The following is a 13,325-nucleotide window of genomic DNA, read 5'->3' on the forward strand; positions in this document are numbered from 1 at the left end:
CAGTCAAACCATGCCAACAGAGGCCCACAATCAAAACCAATCCAGCCACAATAAAGGAAAGGAATGAAGAGGAAGTGCATCTTTTTTGGAATCAAACATGAAGTAAGTTCACCTGCAGCTCTTCCATTACACTAATGTGATGTTATTTGGAAAAATAAGAGTGAGGATATCCTAATTCAAATTTAATCCATTTTTAATTATTATATTTATTTCTAAGCAAACATAAATTAAATTTTAATTAATTAATCATTTATTTCATTCTTTTATAAGCAAAAATGAAAAAGAAAAAAAATAATTAATTTACATCTTTAGTTATTATAATTGTTCAAAATTTTCAGAGCATATTATTTTGAGATTTTTTATTTTTTATTTTTACATTGATATGGATCTAACTCTAATAAATTGGGTGGGAAAAATAATTACATGAAATATTTTAATTTTACTAGATATTCTTAAATGTATTTTATAGAGGTCTAAGGTACTTATAATTGAATTATAATAAAAAGAATGAGGATGATATTATTTTTTCTTATTTTAAAATTTTAAAATATTATATGTATAAATAGTAAAATTTAAGTTTAAATCGTTTAATTTTGACTGGTATATGTGTAAATAAAAAAAATATTTATAATTTAAAATCTTATTATCATTTGTCTTCCAATGCTTGAAACAAATCCTAGTCTAGTACGCAATTAACTATGCGGCCCATTTTGATTTGCATGTAATTCAGCCCATTTAAGCCAGCCCGGTCCGAGTAGCAGTGTCGGACGGAGCAATAAACGGCGGGAGCGCCGAAGAAGGAAAGACGGCGCGGTGATTGCGTGCACTTCGTCGCAATCTCATCTGGAAAAACCCTACTCAACAAGTTTCGAATTTTCCTCTACAATACGATTACTCTTTTTGATTTCTGGCATATTCCCCTCTTTTTCGGTTGATTTATGTTCCTTTGCATCTATCATCAGGTCTTGCGTAAAGTTTATTTGTTTTCTTCTTCTTCTTCTTAGTTTTTGTCATAATCGCTCGATTGTTTAAATGTTTTGGATATGGGAATCGACGAAAGAAGTTTTTTTGGCAGTGGTAACGTGCGGGCGAGATGGCGAAGAGTTCGTTTAGGCTGGAACATGACTTTGGTGCGTGTAATCTGCGGCGCTTTCTATTTTCGCTTGTGTTGCTTGCTTATGTTGGGTAGTTCCTTTTTTTTTTTTTTAATTAAAGACTTTACTTTTACGTTTTACAGAGAAGAGAAGCTCGGAGGCTGCAAGAATTAGGGAGAAGTTCCCGGATAGGGTTCCGGTGAGGTTTTTCTTTTCTAGAAATGGCATTTGGTTTTTTGATGTTGAGTTATCTAATAACATGTTGCCTTCTACAAACAATGGGAGGTATATTCTTAGAAAATTTATAGGTTAGATCTATGATTTAGAAGATAATTTTTTGGAAAATAATACAAGTCATTTAATTCTTAGAGATTTAATATTCCCAATCAAAATTTGTATGGTTTTTTCAGTTATTTTGGAGAATTGTTGCCATAGAATTGAGTATATCTTTTGATTAATAATCTTGTTTATACCATTATGTGATTTCATGTGCTCTATATTTTACATAAAAATTTCATTTGCGTCATACCAATTTTGTTCCTTTTGGTTGTTTAAGGATTTTTGTAGTGTGTTTTTTTATAAGACCTTCATCCTCCCTCTCATGATATTTTTTCAACTCTTATTTTAAGTGTCTCAAATAAAGTTTGTGTTATTATAATGATATTAGAGTTGATGTTTATAACTAAGGCTTTGTAGATTGGAGAAAATTTTTGAAAAGATGTTTTGTGGGAGATGTGATATATAGGAGGATGTGTAGTGATGAGTTGATCATTGTTATCTGATAATGATTTTGAGTCTTGAGCTTGCTGGAGATTTTGGTTGAGCTTATATCTTCTATATAGAATTGAAGGGATACAATGTCTACTCTTTTGGAGTTTGTGTTGTAGAAATGTCAAGATTAAAGATAAAAGTTTCCTCAAACTTATCTGTCAATTGAGATTGTTCTTCCTAAAGATGAGTTTAGTTATAAAAAGATTGTTTCTTATCAAATATGACATCATTTGAAGTAAGGAATTTTCTTATGGTTGGATGATAACACTTATACCCTTTTTGCTGGAGGAATAACCAATGAAAATACATTTGAGAGCTCTATGATGATGTTTACCCCTATGGTGTTTGTGGATGTGGACAGAGGCAATACACTCAAGTATTTTTGAAGTAATTTTCGAGAGAAAGTGATTTGTGGGGAATAATTTAGTCAAATAGTTCATAAGATTTTTAAAGTCAATCACCATTGAGGATATTTTATTGATTAGATAAGTCACAATTAGGATCTCACTCTAATGTTTTTTTGACATTTGATTTTGGAAGAGAAGAGTGCTGCTAACTTTCAAAAGATTACTATTTTTCTTTTTTGCCATTCCCATTTTATAGTTGAGTGTCAATATAATAGGATAGATGGATGATACATTCTTTATAAAAGAGAGAAGTTTGTGTGATTAAAGTAATCACAAGCATTATCAATTTGAAATATCTTGATGTTATCATAGAGTTATTTTTGTATCATGATAGTAAAAATAGAGAAAATAATGCTGACATCTGATAAGATATATCTATATCATCCGATTGTAATCATCAATGAAGTCGACAAATCTTGTAACTTAAAAAATATTAGGGATTTTTTTGAAAGGTCCCTAAATGTTAGTGAATAATAAAAAAATAAGTGAAGAATCTAGAATCACTTTTAAGAAAAACAACACGATGATCTTTTGTGATTTTATAAGCATTCAAAGAGGAAAAACAACACTTTGAAGAATCTAGAATCACATTGAAAATTTTTCATATTTATATCCATAAAAGAGAATGAAACATATGTTATAATGTTTTGAAAGATGAATGTCATAACTTATAATGATGTTCCCAGTTGTCTTTTGTATTAAGGGTGAAAATGAAGGAGCGTGATAAGTGATTTTCATTTTGAAGAAGATATATTTCATTTTTTTCTTTGGCTTTCCTATGGTAAGGTTCCTAAACATACAATGATTAGTGAAAAACATTATTATTGAAGTTATAGTTGCTGGTATTTTTATGGATTGATTGAAGATTTACTGTAATATAAGGCATATGCAGTACATTATTAAGAGAAAATATGGAAGAAATTGAAATATTTTCTTGACCTGCAATAGTTGCTAGAGAACTATCAGCTACTTTTTATTTTTTTATTGATGCGATAGAGTTTATAGGTTTGCAAAAGGTTGGCAAGGTTTGTCATGTAGTTAATGACTCATGAATCTTAGATTTAGATGGGAGAGAGATTATTTAAGGCACTACAAATATAATAATTGAAAGTTATATAATTTTGAGCTGAAGAGCTTGGTATGAATTTTTTTTTCTAGTGAGTTAAGTAAGTTTTTGAGTTTGTCTATTTCATTTTGGATTGAGCTCTTCTGTTCCATAAGGTATGTTTATCTTTTTTGATGACCTTTATTTATGTTATATCTTATGAGCTTTTTTTGTGTCATTTCTAATTGCAGTAGCTACACTATAGATTGTCTTTAGAAGAAAGCTTTGTTTTTTTGGAGTATGTAGCGTTAAATCTTTTATCTTTGGATTGGGTGATTGTCATTACAGATGTTATGGACACAAAAACGTCGAGCATTTTCATCCTTTTTTTCTTACCCAACTTGTATAAGAAAAGATCTCATTTAATGATGGTAGGTTTTCTCTGTTTAAGATTTAGACGCAAACTTGTTTGAATCAATATTGAGTCCTACAAGAAACTTATGCACTCTTTTTCTGTCTATAAATTAATTGAGAATTACTACATCATCACAATATATAATCTTGAAATCTTGGTAATAATTGAGTATAAGTCAATAAACCTTTATTGTATTAAAGTATTTAATAATAGAAATGCTATCCTTGCATGGTTATTGAAATCTTAGTTTTGATCTCATAAATGAGGGTAGCATCAGTCACTTTTGAGTACACTTATTTGATGACATCTTAAACTTCTTTTCTAGTTGATAGGAACTTACATAGCCAATTGATTTTAGGCATAATTTTATTCCACAACCATGTCATATTCACAAAATCCACTTCATCCCAAAGTGCAAATTTTTGGTTCTTCGACTCTGGAGAAGGATCCATAAGTTCCCTTTTCTTTTAGAAAAATTTTTGCAATCTAGAACTATTTTAGATAATTTCTCACTCAGGAGATATGAGGTTTGTAGTCCATGAAGTTCTTCTTTTGTATGATTTTTAGAATTCATGATGATCGACTCCTTTGATGGGAAGCCAAAGAAACTAGCTATATCGCGAGAAGGAAGAATGCTGAGAAAAAGAGAGAAAAATGTTAAAGGTTGGAAGATTTTGGGTAGCTCAAGATTCACCGTTTTGTAATTCTATACGATCTTTACCACTCCTTACCCATCTTTTCTATGGTGGGGGGCCAATCTTGATAATTAGGTTTTGGTACATTGACCTACCTGGCTATAATGTGTCAGTGATGGGCTATATGTTATGCTTGCTGGACCTCTTTGATAGCAACATGTGTCTCCTTAAAGATTGATACATTTTCCTCAACTAGCTTCCGCATTTGCATGTCACATTTTTTTGCCTATGGTAGGAGAGCATGACTTTCCTTTCTTCTTCAACAGGGTAAACCATCATCAATAGTAATTTTTGGCTTGCATGGGTAAGCATTTTGCTTGCTCTGTTGTTACTATGCATTCCGTTGACACATTAATCATTGAGAGAGAGAGAGAGAGAGAGAGAGAGAGAGAGAGAATAAGGTCATTAGTGAAGTACGATATACCTATCACGAAGGTATGAGTTGTTGAAGATAACTCGACATATTTCAAGTGAAACCACTTTGCATAGAATCTCTTCGTTATAATCCTTGGTAATTGCAAAATTAATACGGCAATGGTGATCAATCTTAATCTCTAGTCCTTTCTAGATCCAAATAGAAGGGTAAGCATTAGGATGGCATATGTTGGCCTACTCTGTTTTTGCACCAAATTATAAGATATAATGTTCTTTTGGTGACTGGTGTTGATTATGAGACTGATTATCACTTGCTTAACTTGTATCCTTAAGGTGAACAACTCCTCTCATATACCCATACCAAACAACGGTCGTACCATTATTTCCTTCAACATTGACATCAAAGATTGAGATGGGCACACCTTGTCTACTGGACTCAGCACAATGTTTTCCATCATAATAGTTTTTTCTTTCTTTCTCATATTTATTCCATTATTTTAGAAAAAATTAGGATGCAGCTTTCTTCTTCTGGCAATACTTAGAACTTAACCAAAGATATTGGTCTTGTAAATGGAAGGGTTATCATCAGTCTTTTTTTTGGCTTCCAATAGAAAGAAGACTCCACTTCGGATGGTTCTTAGGTTTTATCTATTGCCATGGTAAAATTGTTTGTATATTGCTTGAGCTTTCCCCAAATCATCTTTTGATGGACATTCATGTTTAGATGAGCATTCCACTGTATTAGGACATGGTGGCTTAACTTTAAGTGGGCGATAGAAACTTTGTCATGGGTTTGTACACCCATACAAGATGAAGTATCTAACGAGAGAATCCATGCGTTGAACTTTTTTGGCTTCAGAAATCTTTACAATTTCTAGTTTGAATGTTCACATCCTTCTTTCAAAAAAATATATAAGAATATAATTGAAACAAGAAAATAGAATGATAAACCTCTTTACTTCTCATATAAGAATCTCCACCTCTTTGTCGCCTTTTTCTTCCTGCAAAAGAAAAGAGGATCACACGTTCATATGTTATTGTTTGGTATTAAAGCAAACAAGTTTGATGAGAGAAAGCAAAATGTAATGAATATAATTATCTTGACCCTTCCGGCCTTCCCTTTAACCCATAGTGACAACGAACTCAATTAGAGCTACATAAAAGAGCTTGTACTGTGTCAACCCCTGGTTTGAAGTGATATCTATCAACCACTCTTTCACCTGCACTTAATGTCGACTTTGAAGCTATTGTACTAATTGATATGGATAAAATGTCAACAGTCATTCTTGAAAATACACATATTTGATTTGGTTGGTTTTCCATCATTCTTTGACATCAAACTTTTCCCTTCATTGCTAATTTCCAAGCCATCTTCCATTGACTATGTGCATCAAGAGATGAGACCTTTAAAATTTTAAAGAATGTGATCTATTTGATCTTTTTGTTATCTGATCGCCAAATCATGATAATAGATAGCTGATTAATCAGCTATTATGATCATTTTGTTTTCTAGTTTGATCTGTTTTTAGATTAGAATCTATGGTGTATAAAACTAATAAAATATAGAACATCGTCGCATATCTGCTGTATCTAACTTATCTGCAATCATTCTCTTTGATCACATTAGGATTTTGGTTCCCTTTACCACGTGTTGGGATCGGCATATGATTTTTTTTATATATATCTCCAATGCAGCAACATTTTGTCTGCTTTTCAAAGCTGTTTGAGTTTCTAATAATCAGTTCTTTGCATTATTTTGCATTTGCAATATACTTTTCTATCAATTCCCATATTGTACATAGCATGACTGGCATTTTGAGTTTCTAGAGAATCTGCAAGGACCAGCAAGGTAACATTTATCCAGTGATTGATAGAATGTAGAACTTATTGCCTAGTCGCTTAATGTTGCTTTTATAATTTGATTGGATCATTTAGCTCGACTGAATAAGTTCTTTGTGGTGCTTGTTACTTACGTTGGTTGTATTTTGATGGACAATTGCATATATCGTACATGATTATATGGCTTCTCATTCTGCAATATGTTTACTTCTAAAAAGGTTATTGTGGAGAAGGCTGACAGGAGTGACATACCAAACATTGACAAGAAAAAGTAAGTTCTTGTTCTGTTCATTATCTGTTAAGTCCAATATGCTGACTTATTCATGGAAATAAACCTGCTAAACAAAAACAAGTCTATCAGCTCTGTATGAATTTGCATATGCAGCAATTGAGACTGACAAAGCTTTCTATTCTATTATTGTTATGTGAAGGCTATGCGTGCATATGTAAAATCTGCAAAGCAACACTAATATCCTGCATGTATGAAATTCTAACTTAAAGCATTAGGCTTTAGCCTCTAAATAAATCTCTATATCTGCAGGTATTTGGTTCCTTCTGATTTGACTGTAGGGCAGTTTGTTTATGTGATTCGTAAGAGAATCAAGCTGAGTGCAGAAAAGGCTATCTTCATATTTGTGGATAATGTGCTTCCACCAACAGGTATTTGTCTTCTCACATAAAAATATAAATTTGAGTTAAACTTACAGCTAATGAATCTAATGATAAATCATTACGTGCGGAATCCGGATACAGAGAATTATTCGATTTTGTCTTTGTGAATTATAAAAGCATAGTTACTGTTCATCACTGTGCTTTTACTATTCACTGTGTTCGATCTCTGTACGTAATAATCTATCTGAATCTGATAGTTGTGTTTTTTCAGGAGCAGTCATGTCCACAATTTATGAAGAGAAGAAAGATGAGGATGGATTTCTTTATGTCACCTATAGTGGAGAAAACACCTTTGGTTTTCAGATTGTGCGTTAGTTTGTCCTTCCCACTGAAATGGAAGTACACTAGTTTGCTTTTGTTTCTGCACCCACAACAAGTGATAAATTGTACAGTCTGATCTGTGCATAAAGTCTCATGTGATTGTTGAGTAGTATTTGGATGAGCATTTAACATATTTTATTTTGGTCTATTGTTTTAGAGCTATGATTATCAACTAAAATGTCTTGGACTCGAATCTTACGATGTGTGTGAGTTTTTTTTAATTGGTCTAACAGTCTAAAAAAAAAAAAGAATATTTATTCTTAACACATCTTTCATAATTGATCATAAATTTAAAATAAATAAGATCTAAAAAATTAAAATTATTGATGATATAAAGGTAATCTTTTGAGGATTAATAATAAAATGTATCCATTTAAATATTTAATAAATAATAAAAATGTGAGGATAAGTGGTTGCATATTTTAAAATGTATTGTAATAAATAGAGTAAAAGATTTAAAAATAATATTTTGATTATTTATAAAAGATTAGAATGATTTTTAATTATATTAAATGATTATTTTGTTTTTTTAAATTTTTTTAAAGAAGAATCAAAATGAATTTATGGTGGTATTAAAATTGTTGATTTTGATTTTTTTTATAAAGAGTTAGGATTATTTTGGTCTTTTTGATAAATAGTATATGGTTGTGATGATTTAATCCAACGGTAAAGAGAAGCAAGCTTCGGTCCCGAGAAGAAATCGTACGGTAAAGCGCGGGCCGTGACGCATCGAAATTCGTGCTGGTGTAGGATCGCGTGTCAGCTGTCCAGCTCCGACCCAATGAGAGCTCTGGGAAAATACACAACTCTCCTTGGCCTATTGGTTGAGAGCTTAGCTTCCAATTAAGAGGTCTAGGGTTCGAGTCTATGTGTATGCGTTGTGTGTGTGAGTTTGCCTTAAATGGCCTAAATGTCCCCAAAAAAAGAGAGCTCTGGGAAAATGAAAAGGCACTGGAGTTTATGAAAAGACAATTCTGTCCCCACCGTCCAACCACCGGCGCTGGCGCCGTCCGGACAACGGAGGCGGAATATTTGCGGCCTGCCGCCACTTTATGCGGCATTCAAGGAGGAAAACAAAAATGGTGTCAGAATGTTCCGAATGATGCACCAGTTAAAATACTAATATTTATCATTTTAATTTTTTTTTTATTTTGACTTTAAAAATATTAAATTTCGAATATATATTTTTTAAATTAAAGATATTTGTGTCATGAACTTTTGTTTTATTGCCAACATTATTTAGTGTTAAATGGCAGTTCATGTAATTTTGTGCAAATTTATGGCACAATTTTAACTTGGAGTAGGAAGACATTAACCAAATAATAAAATCATTTTTTTAATCTAATCTAACTACAATCAAAATGGTATGTTATAATAATGCCATTTAAACATTTAAGAATAAAACAGAATTACTAATTTTGTTCTCCATAATTCATTTAATGCCTTAATAGTAGCATGTATAAATATATAAATTTGTTAATTAATTTTAAAAATTTAAGTGAATTTTATTAATATTTGTATTTTTTTCAAGACATGCAATGCACATAATCAGTCCAAAAAATTGATAAAAACGATTGTAAGTTTATGCTTAGGGATGAAAATTCAAAAATATATATTTTAAAAAACGAGCATTTAATTTTTACTCATTTTTAGATATTTTAAACATACTTATGATATACAAAATTTAAATTAATTTTATTGTACATTTTACTGAAAATATATTTTTTTTTCCAAATATGAAGCAAACAAATAGGCCCTCATCAAATTGCTTATACGAGAAAGATAGTGAGGAGTCTGATATTTATTAAAGTAAATTTTGTTTATTGTTCTATCATCGCTGTTATATATTTTCTTGCTCATGATCAAGTATTTGATTTTCCGAAATTTTTTTAATACTTTTCAGATAATATAGAATATTATTGGTAAATCGGAATATAATAATATAGATTATACATTTTTGATGATAAAAAAATACAGATTTTGGTTGTCTATTATACTAAAATTTCTTACCTAAAAAACTAAAAAACGAGAAAAATTATGGGGCTTGATTCAGTTGAGTGAATATACTAAATAATAGAAGATATATGAATCAAATACTTGTTGGATTAGGGGCATAAGGATTACAGAAATTGGGTGCCCACAAACGGGTATTTATAGCCCAAAAACAACGTTAAATATTAGTAATCAAGTGATAGTAATAATGGAAGTTTAGCGATGGCGGCAATTGCTGATGGCAAATTTTCGATAAACTTATCAATTACAATAATTTTAAATATTAAGTTAATTATCTACTGAGGTCCAACTCCTAATGTCAATTATCAGTTCTTCACAAATATAAAACATATGTTGATCATTCTTGACTTCTAACCAGCCAAATAACATCTTGTAATATCCCACAATATGATATTTGATTATTTGTGCCCAACATAACCACCTTCCTTTATCAACATCATCTCTCTCATAACTTTCTTAGAGACATGATTAGTTCCTTATATATATATATATAATAGAAAATATTTTTATATAACTAAAATAATTAAAAAAATAGAAGCCTAAACATATTTATAACATTAAAACTTATAATTAAATTCTCATATATATATATATATATATATATTCTATAAGTTTTACACAAATTAACTTGAAGTAAGCCTCAATTCAAATGTTAGAAATAACTTATTTAGATACCACATCTTAAATTTATGAAAAAGCCTCATATTGACTTCCTCTCCATATAAAAGCATAACTTAGAGCTTTGTGGTCTCCTTAAATTGTTGAAAAAGCACCACATTGACTTCAGCTCTTTATATAAATGCATGAATTGGAACCTTGTGGTCTCCTTTCTACTCCCTATCTCTTCATGAAGCCCTACATTTAATGAGAGCATATAGAAATACTAGTACTATCTTACCCCTCAAGCAACAAACTCTATCTAATGTCTTCTATTCTCCTTCTCATCTTCCTTATCCTATCTCTCTCCATTTATCATGGAAGCCATGGGCGGCATCTAAATTCTATCAGAAGCAATGAGATGAAGACTATAAGTTCTCCTCATTCAATCAAGGTTAGTTCAGTTCATTTCCACTTGATTCATGCAATAACTACTCAGTTCACAGCTAAATTTATAAGCTCTTCAATATATATATATGTGCATAAATGGTCTTATTGTCAGGAAACTGGCTTGAAAATGAAACAAGAGAAGAAGAATTTGGTTGCTTATTCGGTTGGGTCGAAAATGGCTTCGAAGAATGATCGATTTCCTCGCATTAGACACAGAGACCAGTCTCCAGGTTTCAATATTGATTATGCTGGACCAAAAACTCATCCACCTTCTCACAACTGAAGCCTGGACATCTTTTTTTTTTTTTTTTTTTTTTTTTTTTTTTTTTTTTTTGTGGTTCTGATCTCTCTAATCAGTACTTCTTTATATATATAAATGTTTTAGTAGTATCAGTGTCTCAATCATAAACAGCTTCCATGAGAAATTAGAATGTTCTTTGTGACACTAATGGATTCAGTGGAGGAATGAAGAAAATATTCCCAGTTTTGCCTCTTAAAATATTCTGCTTGATTTATAATGATCCTATACTTGTCAAAATGCATGATGTTATGAAATGATTATTGATGACTTAGACTTCGTCTGAAATGACTTTCTTACTGCTTTAAGAAGCAATATTTTAGCACAAAATTTTTAATTTTTTTTATTTAAAAACTACTTTAAGAAGCAATTAAAAAGTCATCCCAAACGAAACCTTAGTGCTTAATCTATACTCTCTCACTATATATATATTTGCACATTAAGATTTCTATGTTCTTCCCATAATATTGTTTGATAAAAATGTGCATGGGTAATTAATTGGGGTGATGTTAGTAGAATAGAAAATTCTTGGGTCATCCATTAGGGTTTTAATGGTGAATGACCACATGCAGACAAGGATCAATGAAGTATACATGCACAGGTACATGCATGCAAGGCTTGCTATAAGCCTGTTAATATCATACGTGAAAGAATATAACATAATCGTGATATACAATCATAAAAGATCACAAATTTTCTTCTGCAATACTACTATGGAAATTTTATTTGTAGACCAGCAGCTAAGGTTGCCTAATTTATTGCTCATACATGAAGTGTTGAGCTTGAATTCTTGTGTTCCATTTTGTGGGACGCCAACAAAATTTTTTGGTTCAAGGGAAGTTCTGATTCATATTTTTGCAGCAGATACTTCTTAATAACTTGCTCAAACTAACTTCATAATAAAAGCTCTAACCTAAATGGGAGAAATTTCAGAGAAGTAAAAAATGAGACCTGGAACTGTATGCATGTCATGGGAACTTGAATGGCCCAAGGAGTAATTAATGTTTTCAAATCATCACCTGGAACATGTCGGTTGTTGACAAATTGTTTATATAATAAAAAATTATGTTTAGATATTTTCATAAAATATTGATCATTGTATATTTCAAAACTAATGTAATACATAAACAATAAATTAATCTCATATTATATTTATATCAAAATAAATTTAGTAAATTTAAAATTTATTTTAATAAAAAAATTAGTCAGAATATTCTTATCTAATTTTTTTCCTATGTAATAGTCAAAAAGCTTAGAATAATTTGTTTGTTTTGTACCTTTGTGGACCTTTAATAAAATTCTATTGCATCAGTTAGGGTGGAAATTGCAGTGTAAACAGTAATTACGCCTACATTGTTCATCTATTTCACTCTTGAAAGTTACGATTTTACTAAAATGGGTTGAGATAGTTCAACAATTTAAAGGAAAAATAATAACTAGGATAGAAAAAAAAGTAATTGTTTTGCATTAAATTACAGAAAAAAAATCTAATATAAGAATTAATCATATAATGGATTCATCACAAAACAAATATAATAATTTTAAATTTCATACAACAACAACAACATCAAGCGTTTATCCCACTACATGAGATGGGCTACATGAATCTTTTTCTCCGTTCTGTCCTAATAAAAGTGAAATTCTCGTTTAAATCTAACAAAGAAAGATCATTTCCAATATTTTCTAACCAAGTCTTTTTAGGTCTATGGCTAGCTTTATTAAAATAAGTTAAATCTAATACATCTACTTTCCTAATTGTGTCATCAGAAGGCTGTCGTTTTATGTGACCAAACCATCTAAAGACGACTCTCTTTAATCTTATCTTCCACTGGCGCTATTCCAACCTTTTCACGTATATGCTCATTTCATATCCTATCTATCTCTAAGGGTAAAGCCACTCATCCACCTAAGCATCCTCATCTCTGCAACACTTTACTTAGTATTATGCTTCTATTTTAATGGCCAACATTCGGCACCATAAAGCATTGCAGGTCTCACCATCACCTTATAGAAATTTCCCTTAAATAATTTAAAATTTCATCTTGAATAAAATTTAATAAGAATATTCTAACTCTTCTTTTTTTTCTATTCTCATTTTGTTTCATAGGAAAGTCTGATAGTAAAGTTTAACTGAATAATAAATTCACCTAAAGCAGATTTTAAGTAATAGTCAAACATAATTCCAAGAATGAAAAAAAAAAGCACATGGTACTTACCGGTGGAAACATAATTCAGCTAGTCTTTTAGGGCGATGTTTTACTTGGAACCAAATGGATCACTTCCCTATGAAGTAAAGAATTTGGAACAAGTTAGGAAAAAATTTGTATCATGCA

At 30.8% G+C, this 13,325-nt stretch overlaps 1 protein-coding gene across 2 annotated transcripts; it reads left to right on the forward strand.

The window, feature by feature from the left end:
* The first annotated feature begins 751 nt into the window (after window positions 1-751).
* On the forward strand, window positions 752-7,796 carry LOC110110616 (autophagy-related protein 8f). Of its 2 annotated transcripts, none has more exons than XM_020842195.2 (6): window positions 752-865; window positions 1,076-1,130; window positions 1,238-1,293; window positions 6,860-6,912; window positions 7,183-7,301; window positions 7,525-7,796. In XM_020842195.2, exons 2-6 carry the CDS (start codon window positions 1,094-1,096, stop codon window positions 7,626-7,628), a joined length of 369 nt encoding a protein of 122 aa, XP_020697854.1. In that variant the 5' UTR covers window positions 752-865; window positions 1,076-1,093; the 3' UTR covers window positions 7,629-7,796. The 2 variants fall into 2 exon arrangements, with proteins under 2 accessions (XP_020697854.1, XP_020697853.1); XM_020842194.2 differs by having other exon boundaries at window positions 778-962.
* Window positions 7,797-13,325: the final 5,529 nt, after the last annotated feature.

The sequence above is a fragment of the Dendrobium catenatum genome, unplaced genomic scaffold (assembly GCF_001605985.2).
Source record: "Dendrobium catenatum unplaced genomic scaffold, ASM160598v2 fragScaff_scaffold_1639, whole genome shotgun sequence".
In the NCBI taxonomy this organism is placed as follows: domain Eukaryota; kingdom Viridiplantae; phylum Streptophyta; class Magnoliopsida; order Asparagales; family Orchidaceae; genus Dendrobium; species Dendrobium catenatum.